Genomic DNA, 16,946 nt, shown 5'->3' with positions numbered 1-16,946 from the left:
ACGTAGCGGTAAAAATTGAATGGTGGATTTGGTGATGCGAATATGTGAATATTTTGATGCGGGGGAAATAATATTGTGGTGAATTATTTTCCTAAGGGATAAGTGAGAATTTAATATGAGCATTATTTAATTAAGTGGAATTTTCGACCCCTCCTATTTATTGGAAATAAATCCTATTTTTCTTGGATTTAATTATTGCTTGGGATATATTATCCGAATTAAATCCAAAGTCCGAATATTCCTATTTATTCCATTAAATTTTCGAAACCCCTATCATACTATGGAGATTTTCGAAATCTCCTAATTTTATGGGAGAAGGAATTTTATTGTTATATTTTTTGATCCCTTATTTATTCTCTTCCATAAATAAATTCAAATATCCTAGCATATCTTGTCATATCCTATTTAAATTAGGATTTTAATTAAATTCGTTGTGGGAGGAATGAAAATCACGCCTATTTCCTTTTAATTGGGGAGAATTATTATTTTATTTTGCTCCGTGATATTTTATTCTACTCCGTGGAATATTCCAATTAAATCATAGGCTAATTAAAAGGCCTAAATTTCGAAATCCCCTATTCTCTCAACCTTTTTAACTCCACTACAACCACCAAATCTCCTCTAAATCTTTATTTATTTAATTATTGGGTTATATCTTGCACTCTATAAATATAAGAGGGAGAATCAAAACCCTAGCATCACAAAAAAAACCGCCCCATCTCTCCCTCACTCTCGTCGATCTCTCTCCCACTCTCTCTCTCAAAATTTTCTTCTACTTTCTCCATTATTTCTTCATCTTGTGTGAGGAATTGAAGTTGAAATTCAAGAATTTGTTGGAGAATCAAGGCTACTACTTTGTTTTTACCGTTCATTCTATCGAAATGGTATTTTTATTTGATCTTTTCTTCCTCTACCGATCAATCGGTGTTCTTGAGTCCACATGCATTTAGAATGAGTGAAGGGGAAATTAATTGATGAATGGGATGCACATGTGTGTGTGTGTGTGAAACCGTGTGGGTGTGTGTGTTGGTGCGTGTGTTTGTGTGTGTGTGTGGGTGTATTTTGAAACACTCATGCGTGGCACGATTTGATGATAAATCTGGAGTTGTTGTGCGAATAAAAGCATTATGACAATCGTACTTTGATTTTAAATGGTGATATTGAGAATAATCGATGGGAAGAAGGGAAACGTGAGAACATGCATGATTTTGATCCATGATGGAGACTTATTTGTCATATATATAAATTAAAGGTGATAGCTCGTGTTCTCGGTGTGATAACAAGAAGAAGAACGTGCTTGAAATCTAGGAATCGAGGTGGGCTTTATTCTTAACTCTCTCTTATGTTGCAAATTATGATAGTGGAGCAATAAGGGTTTATGCCATGCCTATGATTATTTTGGATATTGTGTGTGCCTGATGCCTAGTTTGCGAGTGCGCTCCATTAGGCTAAAGGGCTATATAAACGAATTCGGGTCTGAGTAGGGCCGCAAACCCTATTAGGCTAGTGTACACGGGAGATCGGGAGCCGTTCTTGCTAGTCGGCCGGTCTCGTGGGCGAAAGTGTGGCCACACTTCGTCGCACCATGATATTGTTGATTGATGAGAAAATGAGAGGTATTGTTTGACTGGCCAGTCCATGAAATAATTTTTGTGATACTCGATGCTATTCTTTAAATAAATGCTAAATCTCGAGTTGACTATGGTAAGGGTGGCATAACTATAAAATGTTTTGGCATGAGTCCACTGGGTATGTTTAAAATACTCAGTCCTGCATGTGTTTTCCCTATGCTCAGGTTGAGCGGCGACGGGCGGTCGGTGGTGTTGAGATAGTTGAATCGAATAAAATGGTTGTTTGGAACTTTGAGTGTAGTCGTGTCTTCATACATGGCTTCGCTTTCTCTTGGATTGCTTCCGCTGAATTTTTGAAACTTATTATCTTTGGTTGATTTGAACTTATTTCTTTGAATTGGAATATTGTGAAATATTGCATTTTGTTGGATTTTTACAATAAACCCTTGACTTTTGAGCTTAGCCTATGTTATCTATTAAATCTTGATTTTCGTGATTTAGCCGTTGACTTATTGCCTTGATAGTTCAGGAAACACTTGGTCAAATCTCTTTAAATGAAACACTAGTATACGTTCTTGTTGCCTTTAAGTTCACCTAAGTAGCAGTCGCCGTATTTATTATATCCTAGAATGACGGGCTGTTACAATAACGTTACCAGATAATGAGTTTGAATAAAAGATAGAGTATATTATGTCTAAGGTACGGATACCGTCGGATAGATGAGAAATCGTTATAGACCATCTTATAAAATTCAATAAAATAAACTCAATACTTAATAGAGCGCATAACCAAAACTAATGGTGATACAAAATTTATTAGTTGGTTAGGGCACAACATGGCAGAGTGTTGTTTAGATATGGCATGACGAAGGGCAGCGCTTAGAGGACGACAAAATATGAGGTGTGGTTTTGCTGATGGGTCGACGATGGGCCACCACATATTGTGAACTAGATGAAGAGTTATGCGATTGTGATATGAGAATCGATGCAAAAATTAATTTTCTACATTATATATTTTAAAAAAAAAATTAAATAAAATATAAAATTATACTCCAATGTTCTTGCGATTGGGCCGTGTCCTCCCTTGTGTTCCGAATAATTGTGACTTGATCGACCATTGAAATTGCTTCTTATGATCAATCAATATAATTGACATTGGGCTTCCTACTTCTTTATTTCAACTGAAGCCCATTTTCTGTGAGGCTACGATTTGTTGGCCCGGACGGCCCATCATACTTTTATGGCGGGAATTAAAAATATTTGCATTTCGACCCCAAATCTCCCGCCAGTCAAAAAGGCTTCCTATATAAACCCAACCCCTCCACTGCCCCCAATAATTTCTGCTCAAACCCTGATCTCCAAACTTTCCCTCCAAAGCCCCGAAATTTCCCCAATTTTCTACGAATCGGGCGAAGATGCTGGAGCTACGGTTGGTGCAGGGTAGTCTGTTGAAGAAGGTTCTGGAATCGATCAAGGAGCTAGTAACCGATGCCAACTTCGACTGCTCCGCCACCGGTTTCTCTCTGCAGGCTATGGATTCCAGCCACGTGGCGCTGGTGGCGCTGCTGCTCCGTTCGGAGGGATTCGAGCACTACCGCTGCGACCGAAACATCTCCATGGGGATGAATCTCAACAACATGGCTAAAATGCTCAAGTGCGCTGGAAATGACGATATCATCACTTTGAAGGCCGACGACGGCAGCGACACTGTCACCTTCATGTTCGAAAGCCCCAGTACGTTTCGTTTTCTTCATTCCATTTGTATTATTGATGTTGTTTATGATAATTTCTAGCTATTTATTTCCTATCTCCAGATTAGAGTACATATGCCCTAAATTAGATGCTCAAGTATGTGTTGTAGTATGTATGAGTTTGTTTTATCACCATATGTTGAAAATGAGTGATTCTACCTTAATGAAAAATGAGCCGTTTCCCTTATTTTCGGCGAATTTGCTTTTAGTGTAATCGCAAAAATGATGTGATTTAGTTGATGAATGATTATGTTGATGATTTTATCCTGACTTTGATTTGCATATATGACGCCAGGTGAATGTAGTTTCATATAGCACGAGTTGTTGGTAATTTGGTAATGGAAGTATGGTTATTACTTGGTGTGTATAGCCATGAATGCACGAGTTTGTTGGTGATTTGGCACATGTATTAAAATCTAGTCTGGATTTGATATGTATAATAGAATCTGATTTTTTTTCATGTTTGAATGTATTGCTGAGTCTGCTTTTGTCAAATTCTGATGTTTTACAGCACAAGATAAGATCTCAGATTTTGAGATGAAGCTCATGGACATTGACAGTGAGCATCTAGGAATCCCAGAAGCTGAGTACCATGCTATAGTTCGCATGCCATCTGCTGAGTTTTCTAGGATCTGTAAAGATCTTAGTAGCATTGGTGACACAGGTGAAGTGCCAACATATTTGAACATATTTGGTGTGTTGAGATATAGTAGTGAGTTACTGTTAATGCTACAAGCCTCACCCCTGCCTCTGTTTCTTGCAGTTGTCATCTCTGTTACAAAGGAAGGTGTGAAGTTCTCATCCAGAGGTGATATTGGAACTACAAATATCGTATGTAGGCAGAACACCACTGTTGACAAGGTTGATTCTTCTGATCTTTAGTAAGGACATTATATATTAGTTGTCGTAAATGGATGATGACTGATATGCTCTTCTTTTGTTATGTTCTGCAGCCAGAAGATGCCACTGTAATTGAGATGAATGAGCCAGTATCTCTCACATTTGCTCTTAGGTATCTCAACTCCTTCACTAAGGCGACCCCATTGTCTAGCACTGTCACCTTAAGTTTGTCCTCGGAGCTTCCTGTTGTGGTCGAGTACAAGATTGCAGAGATGGGCTACATACGATTCTACTTGGCTCCCAAGATTGAGGAGGATGAGGAAGAGATGAAGCCTTGATCTGATTACAAAATGGCTTTGATAATGTTGAAAGATAATCCACAAGCATGAGTTAGTGTACATGGTTTTGGTGCTTTCTGTTCCAGATTTTGCTACTCATATTGCGTTGGATGTTGTTACTTAATTTTCAATGTGCTGCACTCCAAAGTCGCACGTATTCTGATTTTCTTATCATTGTTAATGGTTAGAAGTTTGCACCACTTTTTGTGGTTGATTACCAGTTTGCCACTCCAGTGGAGAAATATGTCGAGGCCAATTTAGCAGTCTGAGTCAAATTTTTGAAGGCCAATTTTGGTGAGAAAATTCTGAAGTCTAGATTCTGGTCAATTCAATCATGCATAAAGCTCTTGTTCGACTTGTTTAGGGTGATTAGAACTTTATGAAGCCTTGATACACCTTCACTTAACTACGTGCTAATAATTGATACTGTGTTCAGCTAATTACAGATTACAACTATTATTGGATACATATTATAAATTGCTTAGCGCTGCTCATGTACAAATTATAAATTTCATAAGATAAAAATTTGATCTTCTAACATTGTTTTAGTAAAGCAAAAAGGTGGTTAAAAATGTAGTACTAGTGGAAGTATTTCAGATAAAACTGAAACAAGATTTTGTCGAAATAATACCCTAAACTCTAATACTCGAGAGAATTTTCGTCCTCAAACTTTTTTTTGGAATATTTTTAACTCAAAATTGAAAACATTCCTATATACATCTGAATTGGATAAATTGTCATTATTCTGGAACTTTGAAGTGCAAAAGGATTCTTATACCGGCAATCATTATAGTCACAATTGGTCATCCAAAAAATGGTTTAAATTATGTCACCGATGAAGAAAAAGGATTTAATTTGGAAGCAAAGTAAAATGATCTTGGAGTTTCATAAACCATAACAATATGTTGCTACTACTTCACTCACATTCTAAACCAGTTAAACTTAACCACATATGAGAGATGCAAATCCTGAAATCTTCATCGGGTGTGATTCGTGTTTGTCTCCAAATCTTAAGCAGCCACTGCATGAGAAACAATACAACTCGAAAGCGTTGTCTGAGGCACTTGGATTTCATGAAATAGTGCTCAGGTGAAACTGTTCAAATATCACAAAAACAACAATCACAGACCTCCATCACAGGAAGGTGGCTGGAGCTTTTCTTATATCCGAGCTATTCCCCTACCTCATGTGTTGAGCAACAGGAGGGACTAAGAGGAGCTTGCATTAGCTCAAGGAATATCTTGGTGAATAAAGAAACTGCGGATATTGTTAAAAATGCTTCCAGTCATCACCAGCATATATTGCTTGATCACCTAACTCTTCCTCAATTCTGACCAGCTGCAGATACAGATGAACAATTTAGTTATATTAGTATAACCTAAACATGCATCCATAAGAAACTTCAACTAAGCAGCTTATTCATAAGAAACTGAGAAGGTATCAGACTCTTGGATGTGAACTAAGCAACATTATTGGAGTAAGTCGGTGTCCACCCTTCGATCTTAGATGAGGGAAGGGCAAACAAACAAAGGATAAAACACTACTCCCTCTGTCTCACATTAAGTGTTCCACTTTTTACTCGGTTCGGGTTTTAAGAAATGTAAAAGAAAGTGGGTTGAAAACATTAGTGGAATATGGGTCTCACCTTTATATATTTGTTTTATAATGAGAGGTCACTGAAATGAGTTAGTAGAATGTGGGACCTACTTACCATTTATAGTAAAAGTGAGAGTGGACACTTAATGGGGATGGACGGAAATGGCAAAAGTGGACACTTATTGGGAGACGGAGGGAGTAGATCTTAACCTGATTATACTTCGCTAGTCTTTCCCCACGGCAAGGCGCTCCTGCCTTAATTTGGCCAGTAGCAAGACCAACAGCTATATCAGCTAAGAAAGAATCTTCACTTTCCCCACTCCTCTGAGAAATCACCACTCCCCAATTGGCATCCTTAGCTAACTTGACTGCTTCAATGGCCTCAGTTACAGTTCCCACCTGGTTGACCTGAACTTGAAGTGAGAGCAGAAAAGAGCAGTGAGGAACACATTGTCATAGAATATAAATGTGTAATAATTAAGTAGTGATCAATTAAAAATGACAACTGGAAACCATGAAATCAACATCATTGACAGCCCTTGACAACCTAAATAAAAATCTCCATCTGCATCATCAGACTGGACAAGCTTATATTCAACTGTGCTATAACTTCCTTTCGAAAAGAAAATCTCAAGTAAAGGCATAACATTCCACTTCATGGTCTAAATGCTTCCTATGTTGATCTTTTGCTTATAGTGCAAAGTGAAAATGCAGACGAGAATTTAAATTTGAAGGTTGAATAACAACAATTTTCGTATATTGTGAGCCTTTAATTATTTATTAGAAGTTACCTTAAGGAGAAGAGCGTTGCAAGCTGTCTCCTGTACAGCCCTCTCAATTCGTTTTGGATTTGACATCAACAAGTCATCACCTACAACCTGAAATGGAAAGCCACTCCAGATCTGAGAGGATACCATGCACATTAACAAGCATGGATATATACTTTATAAATTGCGATCACACCCTGCAATAACCAACCTTATAGACACAACTTCAATTTTTAACAAAATCATCCAGAAGGATATGGTTACTTGAACAACAATATTTAAATTGGAGGGACTCAATTCAGTTTTTCTCAAGATTGACTGAACATTGTAGACAGCTAAATCTACTGCCCAAGTGAAACACAATCTTTTTCACAGTAATTCGAAGTAGAATTGCAGAATTGCCTCAAGTACTAGATGACAAGTGTTCAGCAAAGTGGTTTCTTTGTGCTGGTGGGTCAATGAAGTGAATTATGTGGATATTAAGAACAAGAAGATGTAGATAACGAAACAGAAGTACTAACAGCTGAAGCTCTAATTTCATAGAATTCAGGCTATGTTTGTATGCTGTCTATTCGAACAACTTCAGAAGGATAAATATTAAACCAAGTTCAGTAAATATGAGAAACAAACCTGGCAAATCCCAAGACTAGAGAAATATTTCGAGTGCTCCCAGTCTTCCTTATCAAATGGATCTTCAATTGATACAATAGGGTAGGCTGAGAGAGAACCATTATATGTTTTAGAGGAAGAGTGACGACATGATAGAAGCCTACTTAGACTGCTAAACAGCTACAGTCAAAAGTTTTAGAATAGAAACATAAACTGCAATTAAAAGATCTTTAGAAAGTTCTATATAAATACTCCCTACGTGGCTCCGTCCCCAATTATTTGTCCACTTTTGCCATTTTCGTCCGTCCATATTAATTGTCCACTTTCATTTTTGACCATAAATAAACGGTAAATAGGCCCCACATTCCACTCACATTTTGTAATAAAACTAATATATAAAAGTGGGACTCATATTTCACTAACTTTTTTAATTCAATTTCCTTTACATTTGTTAAAACCGTGCCGGAAACAAAGTGGACAATTATTGGGGGACGGAAGGGGTAGCAAATAAAAGAACACAAACAGTAATAAAAATACTCAAACAGAAATCAATGTTGGGACTTGAGATGAAGATACCTGCACAAAGTTCTTTATACATATCGATCATGTCCTCCCCAGATTTAAAGTTTTGACCAGATCTATTTGGTGTTTTGTAATCCAAATCATACTTGGTACCTAAATAAGAAACCAGAGAAAATAAATCATGTCATTACCTATATAAGCAGATCAACCAAAGATACAATGCTTAGATGATGCAGGACAGGTTTCAGTTTTAATCATCACAAGACTACTAACAAATTTCAAGGCACCATTGTACCATATGGTCTCATGCACATATTTTCAGGGTTTTCTACAGTGTTTAGACAATTTTTTACATTCTTTTTCAAATTAAACAAGCTAAACTAGAGCAAAGAGTAATTTATCTCTATATTGCAAATCTTGGATACTGCCACTGACATCATAAGCCCATTCGCTCCAAGTTAGTTTCACGAGCAAGATTTTGATTGTGCTGGTGAAAGAATAGGTGGATCATATGACACCAAAACTCCTCAGATAATCTGGTAAGGGAATTCCTACGTATGGGATTTTTATTCCTCCATTAGTAGTTTAGTACAGCAAGAATACATTTTCCTATTAAAGTCAAGATGTCACTTTATGGAAAGAAGAATATCACCTATGCAAAATTCAGTAGCCCCAACACCAATTGCTATCTTTATTTTCTCGTTGTATCCCGTTCTTCCAATGGCTTCCTTTACAAAATCCAAGCCTTCTTTCAAGCTGCAGGCACAAAAACATAAGATACCTAGATTCAGATCTGCAGATGATACCAAATGGGGAAACTTGCCTGGATATATCGGGAGCAAAACCACCATCTTCTCCAACGTTACATCCGTGTGAACCATATTTTTCTGTGATCACAGCCTGAACAAGCAGGAGGAGAAGTTGTATATATATAATGGAAACAACTACGAGGAAATCAGTAACAAAATAATCGAACAAGGTAAATGCATATTTTGTGAAACATAAACATAGACAAGAGTTTCTTGAAAATTTCCACTATTCTGGATGATCCACATAGTGAAAGGTTACATCAATTGTACACACACCAGAAACTATATCCTTGAGGTATACACACATATACAACATCAAGTATACCGGAATATAAAATCTACTTGCATCCGACTAGTGTAGTAAAGGAACTCCATCCGTGACATTTCAACATTCAAATTAACCACAAATGGGAGTCCTTTTGAAATTCATTTTAAGTTTGTGAAATGGAAACAGATAGGCATACAGCTTAAACTGTAGAGTATGAATGGAAAAACAGAGAACAATAAGGATTTCATCATATAAATGTGCATTTTTGTAGAACATAGAATTCACCAGATATAATACAAAGTTGTGAAGACATCTTTGTTTCTGGGAGGATTAACCTTTAGATGATGATAAGTCTCAGCTCCCATCTGCAGAGCCTCCTCAAATTTTTTTGCCCCTACAGGAAGGATCATGATTTCCTGATCACAATTACAAAAGGGGTTAATGCTCTTAATAAGGTGGGAGTTTTGATAAAGATTAGTTCAAATAAGTATGTAAGCATCCATGACGTGCATTAACTAAATGAAAGATTATATTACCTGAATGGCAAGATTGTTCCCAGCATGGTTTCCGCCACCTATGAGGGTGAAAGCTGGGACAGGAAGGTGATAACTTGTTTTGCCAGCTAGATCAGCAATATGCTTGTATAATGGGACCTGCACAGAAATTTTTGAATCAAAATGAGATCTTTGTTTTGTAAGATTGAGCTGCTACATGAGTCAAGAATTATGCCTCTTTTTCAGCTGCCCCTGCTCTGCAAGCAGCCATCGAGACTGCTAGAATAGCATTCGCCCCAAGTTCACCCTATCAAATAGAATACAATGAGCTCCATTTAGCATATAAACAAATTAGCATGTCTTAGAAATGGCTGGAGACTACTTCAAAAAAATGGCAGGAGAATGCAATAAAAAGTGAGAATGTGTAAAGCAGACATCACATGATTCTGAGCCTCTCCAAGAAAAAACAAATAAGAATATTAGACAAACTAGATAACTGAAAATTGAAATGAAGCTACCTTTTTATCTGTTTTGTCCAAGTCTATCATGGCTTGATCAATTTGGGCTTGGAGAGTTGGATCCATACCAATTAAAGCTTCAGATATTTTCTCATTAACATTCTTGACAGCTCTACTTACACCATTACCAAGATACATTCCCTTGTCTCCATCTCGCAACTCAACAGCTTCATACCTGCATATAAAAGGAAATAATAAATTCACAAGAGCCTAATTTCTGAATGGGGTAACTCATAAGACGCTGCATCTTTACCCATGTAAAGAAGATGGTAAATGATGAGCACAGATAAAACGTACATGGATAGATGCAACCCAGTGTGGTATACCTTATACTGGAAATAATAAATAATTCAGATGAACAATGCATATAAGAAGGTCCCAAATCTCATTCCAGACATTTCTATAAAGAATTAGTGCAAATATAAATGGTAAACTAGATTCAAGTCAATACAAGCATCAAATCATCCAAAGTCTAATAAAGTTGATCAGAGGAATTGGTAGAGCCACAAAAGGTAACAAAACAGGCTATTATATTCTTCTGACACTTCCTTGCAACATCCAAATCTCTGCTAAATGACAAGCTTCAAAAGCAGATGCTGGTGGAAGATCCTTTAGAATGAGTAAATATAGGAATGGAGCATCCTAACAGAAATATTTTATACCTCAAAACCCCTGGATAACTCACTAGATGGCTACCTTCCACAAAGAGGGATGAGAACTGAAACTCGGTCAGTTATCAAGAAAGGAGAAGTCATCTGATTACCTACCTTGAATATTAATATGCTGCTTCAGCTTCTCTATTTGTAAATGGCTAGACCACATAAATAAACGACAGTAATTCTCCTAAATTCTCAATACTGAAAATAAATGGACGCAATATAACTGAATGCTAGTTCGAGTTGTGTACTGAACCTTGTTATTCAGAAAGTTATTTTCTCTCATTCTTGCCCTTTCGAATCAGTCGCCAAACACCAAAATACCTGGACAGGCCCTACAATTTGCAGAACACTAAACGTTCCAACTCCAGCACTGGCCATATTTATTAATCACCTTCCCTACAATTTGGAATATTATACTATTATGCTGGATGGTTTTGTTTTAATATATTTAGGTTGATGAATCCTTCCTATAACTATGGTAAATATGGGCTAAAGAGTTGACTAATTGGAGCGACGGAGATAACTCAAAGTTTGTGGAAGCCCAAGAAGATAAGTCACTCCAGCAAGGCACAACTATTTCTATCCTAAAACTGAAAGATTTCAAAGTAAGTGCGGAAAATGCAAAAACATATTGCAAATACTCCATTTATCAAGCTCAACATGTATTTTCAAACTACAAAAATAGTGTTTGAAACATGTTGACCTTGACTAGCTACACACTCCACATTGTTTCACAATCACTGAACACAAGCTATCAAAGGTCAGCGCATAACACAGTAAACCAAGCCCATAGAAATCATGTAAGGACCTTAACTTAACGCAACTAGCGTGAATTCGTGGCAATGGCATCCCCATCTTAACAAAAACTAAGGCACAACAGGGCATTGAGATGGAGAATAGAGAGAGAAAGCAGCGCTTACATTCCAGAGGTGGAGCCGCTGGGGGCGGAAGCGCGAAAGACGCCTTTATTGGTGTGCAAATCGACTTCGACAGTGGGAATCCCTCTGCTATCGAGGATTTGCCTGGCTTTAAGGTTGGTGATGACGGAGGGGACGGATTTCTTCAAGTGATTGGAGATGAAGAGCACGGGATCCGGCGTCTTTGCCCTAACTGCGGCATTGACGGCGTCCTCAATCTTCCGGGAGAGCGTATGCTTGTCCAGATACTCCTGCACCGACATTATCCTCTGAATTGGTTTCAGCTTTCAAATTTCTTCCTCTCCCGCTTCTGCTGCAGCTACTGCCAGCTCAAGATCGGCGATTGGAATATGAATATGAATATGAATATGAATTGGAAGGGGGAACAAATTATAATTGATCGGAAATTGATCGAGGAAGAAATCAGAAATGGGGTTTTAAGCAAGAAAACTGTTCCTGCTTCCAAACTCACAGTAATTTGCGGTGATTCAATATTTTTTTAGGATTAATATCCTTATTTTTATTTTATATGCACTGATCAAATGCAAATTCATCTTCTGCAAACTTCAAATTAGAATATGGATTATTAAAAAAATCAACAGATACAAAATCATAGCAATAAAAGATGTCAATACAATATTAACATAACATCAATCGTTAATAGTGTATTGACATTTTTGGTTACTTTTATTGAAGTTTATACGATATTTAGAATTTGTATTTGATTACGTATTTTGCTTTTACTATGTATTTACCTCCCCAAAATAAATCCATCCAAATCCACATTATGCTTTGAGTCAGCATATGATGATACTAATAGATAAGTGTGATTAAAACTTTTGGTATACCCAATAAGGCCCAAAAGAGTTAAATCTTCAGATTGAAGCCCAAGAGTTTCAAAGAAGTGGAAGAAAGGCTATTATAAATGAAGTCAACTTAAGATTGCAAATAGGGCTGCACAATACTCGTAATTTGAAGATTTTCAGGTATCCGAGTAGTACTATCCGATTATGGGATTGTGTTTTTTAATATAGGGTAGATATTTTATATAATCTCTCTTAATTTTAATAGAGTAATGTCTATAACTCTTCAACTGAAGTTTTCTTCACAACTATCCCTATTCACCACCACCTACACTCTCTTAACTCTTTCTCGTGTTTCCTGCTATGTTAGATAGATTGATGGCCGATTTTTACACGTGCATTGCAGTGGATATTTTCTTGTTTATTGTTTTGGGACGAATGATTGTTTCGTTCAGTTTTTTCCGATAATGGTGGAAGCTTGTATTTTTTTCATGTCCAAGTCTAATTAATCGGTACATAATCATAACAAATGCTCTAAATTGTAAATTACGTAGTGCTTGTTAGTAATATTTATTTACGATGGAGGAGTAACATACATTTGAGAAAATTAAAACACTAAAGTTGAAGTTTGAACCATAAGTATTTTGTTAGTTTTCATAACTTTTATACTCATCACAGTATAATCTACTACTATATAAATAGAAGAAAATGAAAAAAAAAAAAAAAAACTAATTTGGATTTTCATGTACCTACATTGGGTTTTAGGGTCCCGAAATCACATGAGTTATAGTTTAGAGTTTTTCGGTTTCGGGTACCTGCATGTACCTATTTTTGCAGCCTTAAGTGCAATTGTGCAAACATCTTAATTTTTTATGTAGTTCTTCTATTGGATTACTTGGTGTATGAGGTATTTTTTCATACAAGTTATATTTTTTTTATTAACAACTATATTCAGTTTAGTGTGTCTGAATGCATTGTCTCCCTTTTCGACAAATAACCTCTATTATGTCAACTGATATTTTTACAAATCTCTAGGCCATTCTTGGTATAATGGAGTGGAATAAGGGTGAAATGGAATGAGATTGGAAATGAAATGAATATAGAAATGAATTTAATTGCATTTCCATCCAATTCTCTCCTTCAATTCATCTTACCAAGTAAATGAATATGGAACCAGGTATCACATAACATGCCATCTTACCAAAGGAATCACATAACATTCCATCATACCAAACCAAGAATGGTCTAAAGATTCACAAGCTTTCTCATGTGGTAGATGAGATATGTTGATCTTACCTTGTTGTATTAGCTCTACTAGTATCATTACAAATTTTATCTTGCCCTACATAATTTAAATATTGATTCCATCATCGTCTCATGAATCTTTTATCGATCATTATGTTACTAGCTTCATGGGTTGAACATTGTGTTGGCGTTTCAAGGTACTACCACATCATAAACGTCTGCAGTTACAAGCATCCTTGCAAAGAAAGATTAGGAAATTACACCCTATCAATAAAGAATGATACATACATCTAGCTAGTTTCGATGGAAATAACTTTGCATAGTGTTTATGGTCATAGTAATTAGTAAATGAATTCACTTTATATTAGGATGAACTTATTATTCTTATTTTAAATATAATTTTTGTTGAATTTTAATAAAAGAATCGCTTTATCTTGAGTGTTCAATCACATGTTTAACAGAGGTAGAGAATGGTGATGAACCAAAAGTTCAAAAGAATGAGGCTAGAGTTCAGCTTGCTGAATCAATTGTCTTGGAGTTGGCGGAGTACGATGATTAACTGGACTGATGTGGTTATGATTAAACTAAGCAATTCAGTAGATTTTTAAGGTCCAGCAGTTGAGCGTAATAGTGTTTCCTGATTGATGTTTTAAAACTAGTATTACTTGTCTTCACATGCAGGAGTATGTCTTTCTCAAGAATTTCACCCATTAGTTTGAAAACTTTTCAATCACAACAAGAATACAACATGTTTCATTATCTAATTATCTTTGTGGCAACATGTACATTTTTTCCTTTATTTGTCGTTATTTCGTGTAACATCGATGTGCATAATACAAATGCAAAATTATCAAATAAAGTAGCGTGTATCTTCGTAATATACATAAGTCCTTCTCAAGGAGTCAGTTCATCATTTATCACCTTCTAGAAATTACAATTGTCGTTGGTTTCTCATCCACAAAAATACAAGATAAACAATAGTATTGAGCTATCAAACTGTACATGTAGAGGCGGCAGCCGTCCGTTGAATATTGTTATCAACGGCCGCGCGATGAGGTAACTGATGTGTCGTTATCAGACGACGCAGCAAAAAACAAGTCCGACAAGTAATTGCTCAAATCCTCAGGGACATATCTCACAATTGAGTCCGTTCCGAATCTGAATCTCCTCGCGTAGTCGTCTCTGTGCTTGTTGTAAAACATCCGGTAACTCGGCACGATCCTTTTCGCTAGGGATATCTTCATGTCATCGCGCAGTTTCGGGTCGGGTATGAGCCACGAAGCCTGCTTCTTGTACGCCTCCTCGAAAGCAGCATTGAACTGTTGGAAACAATCCGTCACTTGCTCGGGAGAAATCTCCGCCGTCGGATCCTCAGGCAGTGCACCCATCACTTTGCTCCATCCCATCCGCTGGTAATTTGAGAGATACTTGCTCACTTTCGCTCTGTTTTCGGATATCCATTCGGGTCCCATCAGGAGCCCCAGTTTGGAGTTCCGGACCTTCGAAACCACGTAGTTTAGGTTGTTGGCTAGGAACAAGTAGGACAATGCGACGTCGTTGTACTTCACCGCCTTGCCGTCGAGCTTGCAGAGGAGGACCAGAATCAGCCACGCTAGCCTGGTGGTGATCGCCGCCACGCAGGGGTCGTCTGCCAAGGCGGAGGTGGGGCTCGAGAAGTACGCCTGCGGCAGAGGCGTCTCAGCCGCCACTGACCAGTCGGCTATGATGACGGAGACCGCGCCGCTGTAGTCCGCCAGGAAGACGAGGTAGTTCATTACGTAGCGCGTGAGCGGGTGGACGCCGCCGCCGGCCGGTGTCTTCGACGAGTCCTTCTGAATCGCCGCCTCGAATTGCGTCAGTATAATCCTCACCGATTCGCCGAGCTTTACCAGCGCCGCCTCCGCCTCGATCCTCACCGCCGCCGCCGATTCGTGAGAGAAGATCGATTCAATATCTGGCCACAGATCGGAAATCGCCTCGAATAGATCTAGGGTGCGGAACATCTTCTCCGGCGAAAGGATCTTCTTGCATCTCCCGAAGACCTCCGGGAAACTGAAGAGCCTCACCGCCGCATCCTTCGAGATCTCGGTAAAGCACGATTCGGCGATCTTCTCCGAGGAGGAGAAGACTATGTCGCAGAGAATCCTCTCGCCGCAAAATAAGGTTTTCACGGCAATTTTCACAGCGTGCAGCCAGGTCTTAATTTTCTGCTCCAGAGCACTCCATTCCATTTTCTGCATCTGGTGTTGGCTCAATTTCTCAACTCCGAGATAATACAAAGTCTCATCAATTATCGATTTCCTGACGAGTTTGTAAATATTGACGCATTCTCTGCCATAGCCAGACGCAATCATACAGTCAGCGATATTCCTCAAATCCGCCATCGCGAGATCCGCCTCCGCGTTCTCTCCGCGAGGTGGAGTTCGAGGCGGCGTTGTGCTAGTGCTCTCCTCTCCTTCATCGGAAATTTCATCTTCGTAGTAGTAGTAGTCGGAGACGCTGGATCGGGCGGAAGCCCTGGACGAGCGGCAGGAAACCGATTCGGAGTCGAGATTTTTTCTATTTGAAGATAAAATTAGGTGGAACTCCTTCTCCAATCTCTTGATGGCAATCTGCATCAAGTTCTGAGCTCGGACGAGTCTATCGGAGGCGGAGCTGAGCTTGACGTAGTAGTGCATCGCGTGCTGCAGGCTGCTCACCGCATCGAGGAATTTCCTGGCTTCTCTTCTGTCCTCGACGAAGAGCGATGAGAATTCCTGGTGTCTGTGGGCATCGATGGCCGACGCCGTGATTATGACCTCAGCGAGGTCGAGATTCTCCTCCATCATCGTCTCGGAGAAGGACTGGTGGCTGGAGCGTGACGGCGTGGAGGACGGAGAGCCAGAATGCCGCGACGGAGAAGAAACTCTCTTGGAAAAAATCGAAGCCTTCATTTTTAAAATTTGATTGATAGTGAGAGAGATATTTAATAATTGAGAGGCTTTGGTGATGTTTTGTTGTTGGACGAGAGAGAATATTTGGTTTACAAAAGGGGGAAGGGCGGGTATATATAGAGAGAGGGGATGAAAAGGATTACGCGGTGTGGGTGTTAATGGTTTGAACGTTGAAAACAATACTAGTGGTAGTAATAATTTGGGGGCAGGGGATTGGTGGGCGTGTTGTTGTCAACGTCGTTAATTACCATGGGAATACATTTGGACGATGTTACCAGGTCGTCTCTCATGTAAAATTTGATACATA

At 38.4% G+C, this 16,946-nt stretch overlaps 3 protein-coding genes across 4 annotated transcripts; 1 reads left to right on the top strand and 2 right to left on the bottom strand.

The window, feature by feature from the left end:
• The first annotated feature begins 2,891 nt into the window (after positions 1-2,891).
• On the top strand, positions 2,892-4,743 carry LOC125186875 (DNA sliding clamp PCNA). Its single transcript, XM_048083354.2, has 4 exons — positions 2,892-3,304; positions 3,833-3,985; positions 4,085-4,182; positions 4,275-4,743. The coding sequence occupies exons 1-4, from the start codon at positions 2,986-2,988 to the stop codon at positions 4,497-4,499; spliced, it is 795 nt and encodes a 264-aa protein (XP_047939311.2). The 5' UTR covers positions 2,892-2,985; the 3' UTR covers positions 4,500-4,743.
• Positions 4,744-5,305: 562 nt separating this feature from the next.
• Positions 5,306-12,210, bottom strand: ENOC (cytosolic enolase). Of its 2 annotated transcripts, XM_048087979.2 has the most exons (12): positions 11,662-12,203; positions 10,083-10,257; positions 9,800-9,871; positions 9,607-9,723; positions 9,406-9,486; positions 8,817-8,893; positions 8,646-8,749; positions 8,048-8,146; positions 7,493-7,578; positions 6,887-6,973; positions 6,306-6,503; positions 5,306-5,837 (listed from the first exon to the last, which is right to left on the bottom strand). In XM_048087979.2, exons 1-12 carry the CDS (start codon positions 11,919-11,921, stop codon positions 5,769-5,771), a joined length of 1,425 nt encoding a protein of 474 aa, XP_047943936.1. In that variant the 5' UTR covers positions 11,922-12,203; the 3' UTR covers positions 5,306-5,768. The 2 variants fall into 2 exon arrangements, with proteins under 2 accessions (XP_047943936.1, XP_047943937.1); XM_048087980.2 differs by lacking the exon at positions 5,306-5,837 and having other exon boundaries at positions 6,468-6,508; positions 11,662-12,210.
• A 2,343-nt stretch (positions 12,211-14,553) lies between these two features.
• On the bottom strand, positions 14,554-16,728 carry EXO70H7 (exocyst subunit exo70 family protein H7). Its single transcript, XM_048086169.2, has one exon. The coding sequence runs from the start codon at positions 16,637-16,639 to the stop codon at positions 14,744-14,746; it is 1,896 nt and encodes a 631-aa protein (XP_047942126.2). The 5' UTR covers positions 16,640-16,728; the 3' UTR covers positions 14,554-14,743.
• Between the last annotated feature and the right edge of the window lie 218 nt (positions 16,729-16,946).

The sequence above is a fragment of the Salvia hispanica genome, chromosome 5 (assembly GCF_029641045.1).
Source record: "Salvia hispanica isolate PSC_SH4W2 chromosome 5, Shi_PSC_v1, whole genome shotgun sequence".
Classification (NCBI taxonomy): Eukaryota; Viridiplantae; Streptophyta; class Magnoliopsida; order Lamiales; family Lamiaceae; genus Salvia; species Salvia hispanica.
The sequence above is the reverse complement of the archived record's forward strand: the minus strand, read 5'-3'. Positions and strand labels throughout refer to the sequence as shown.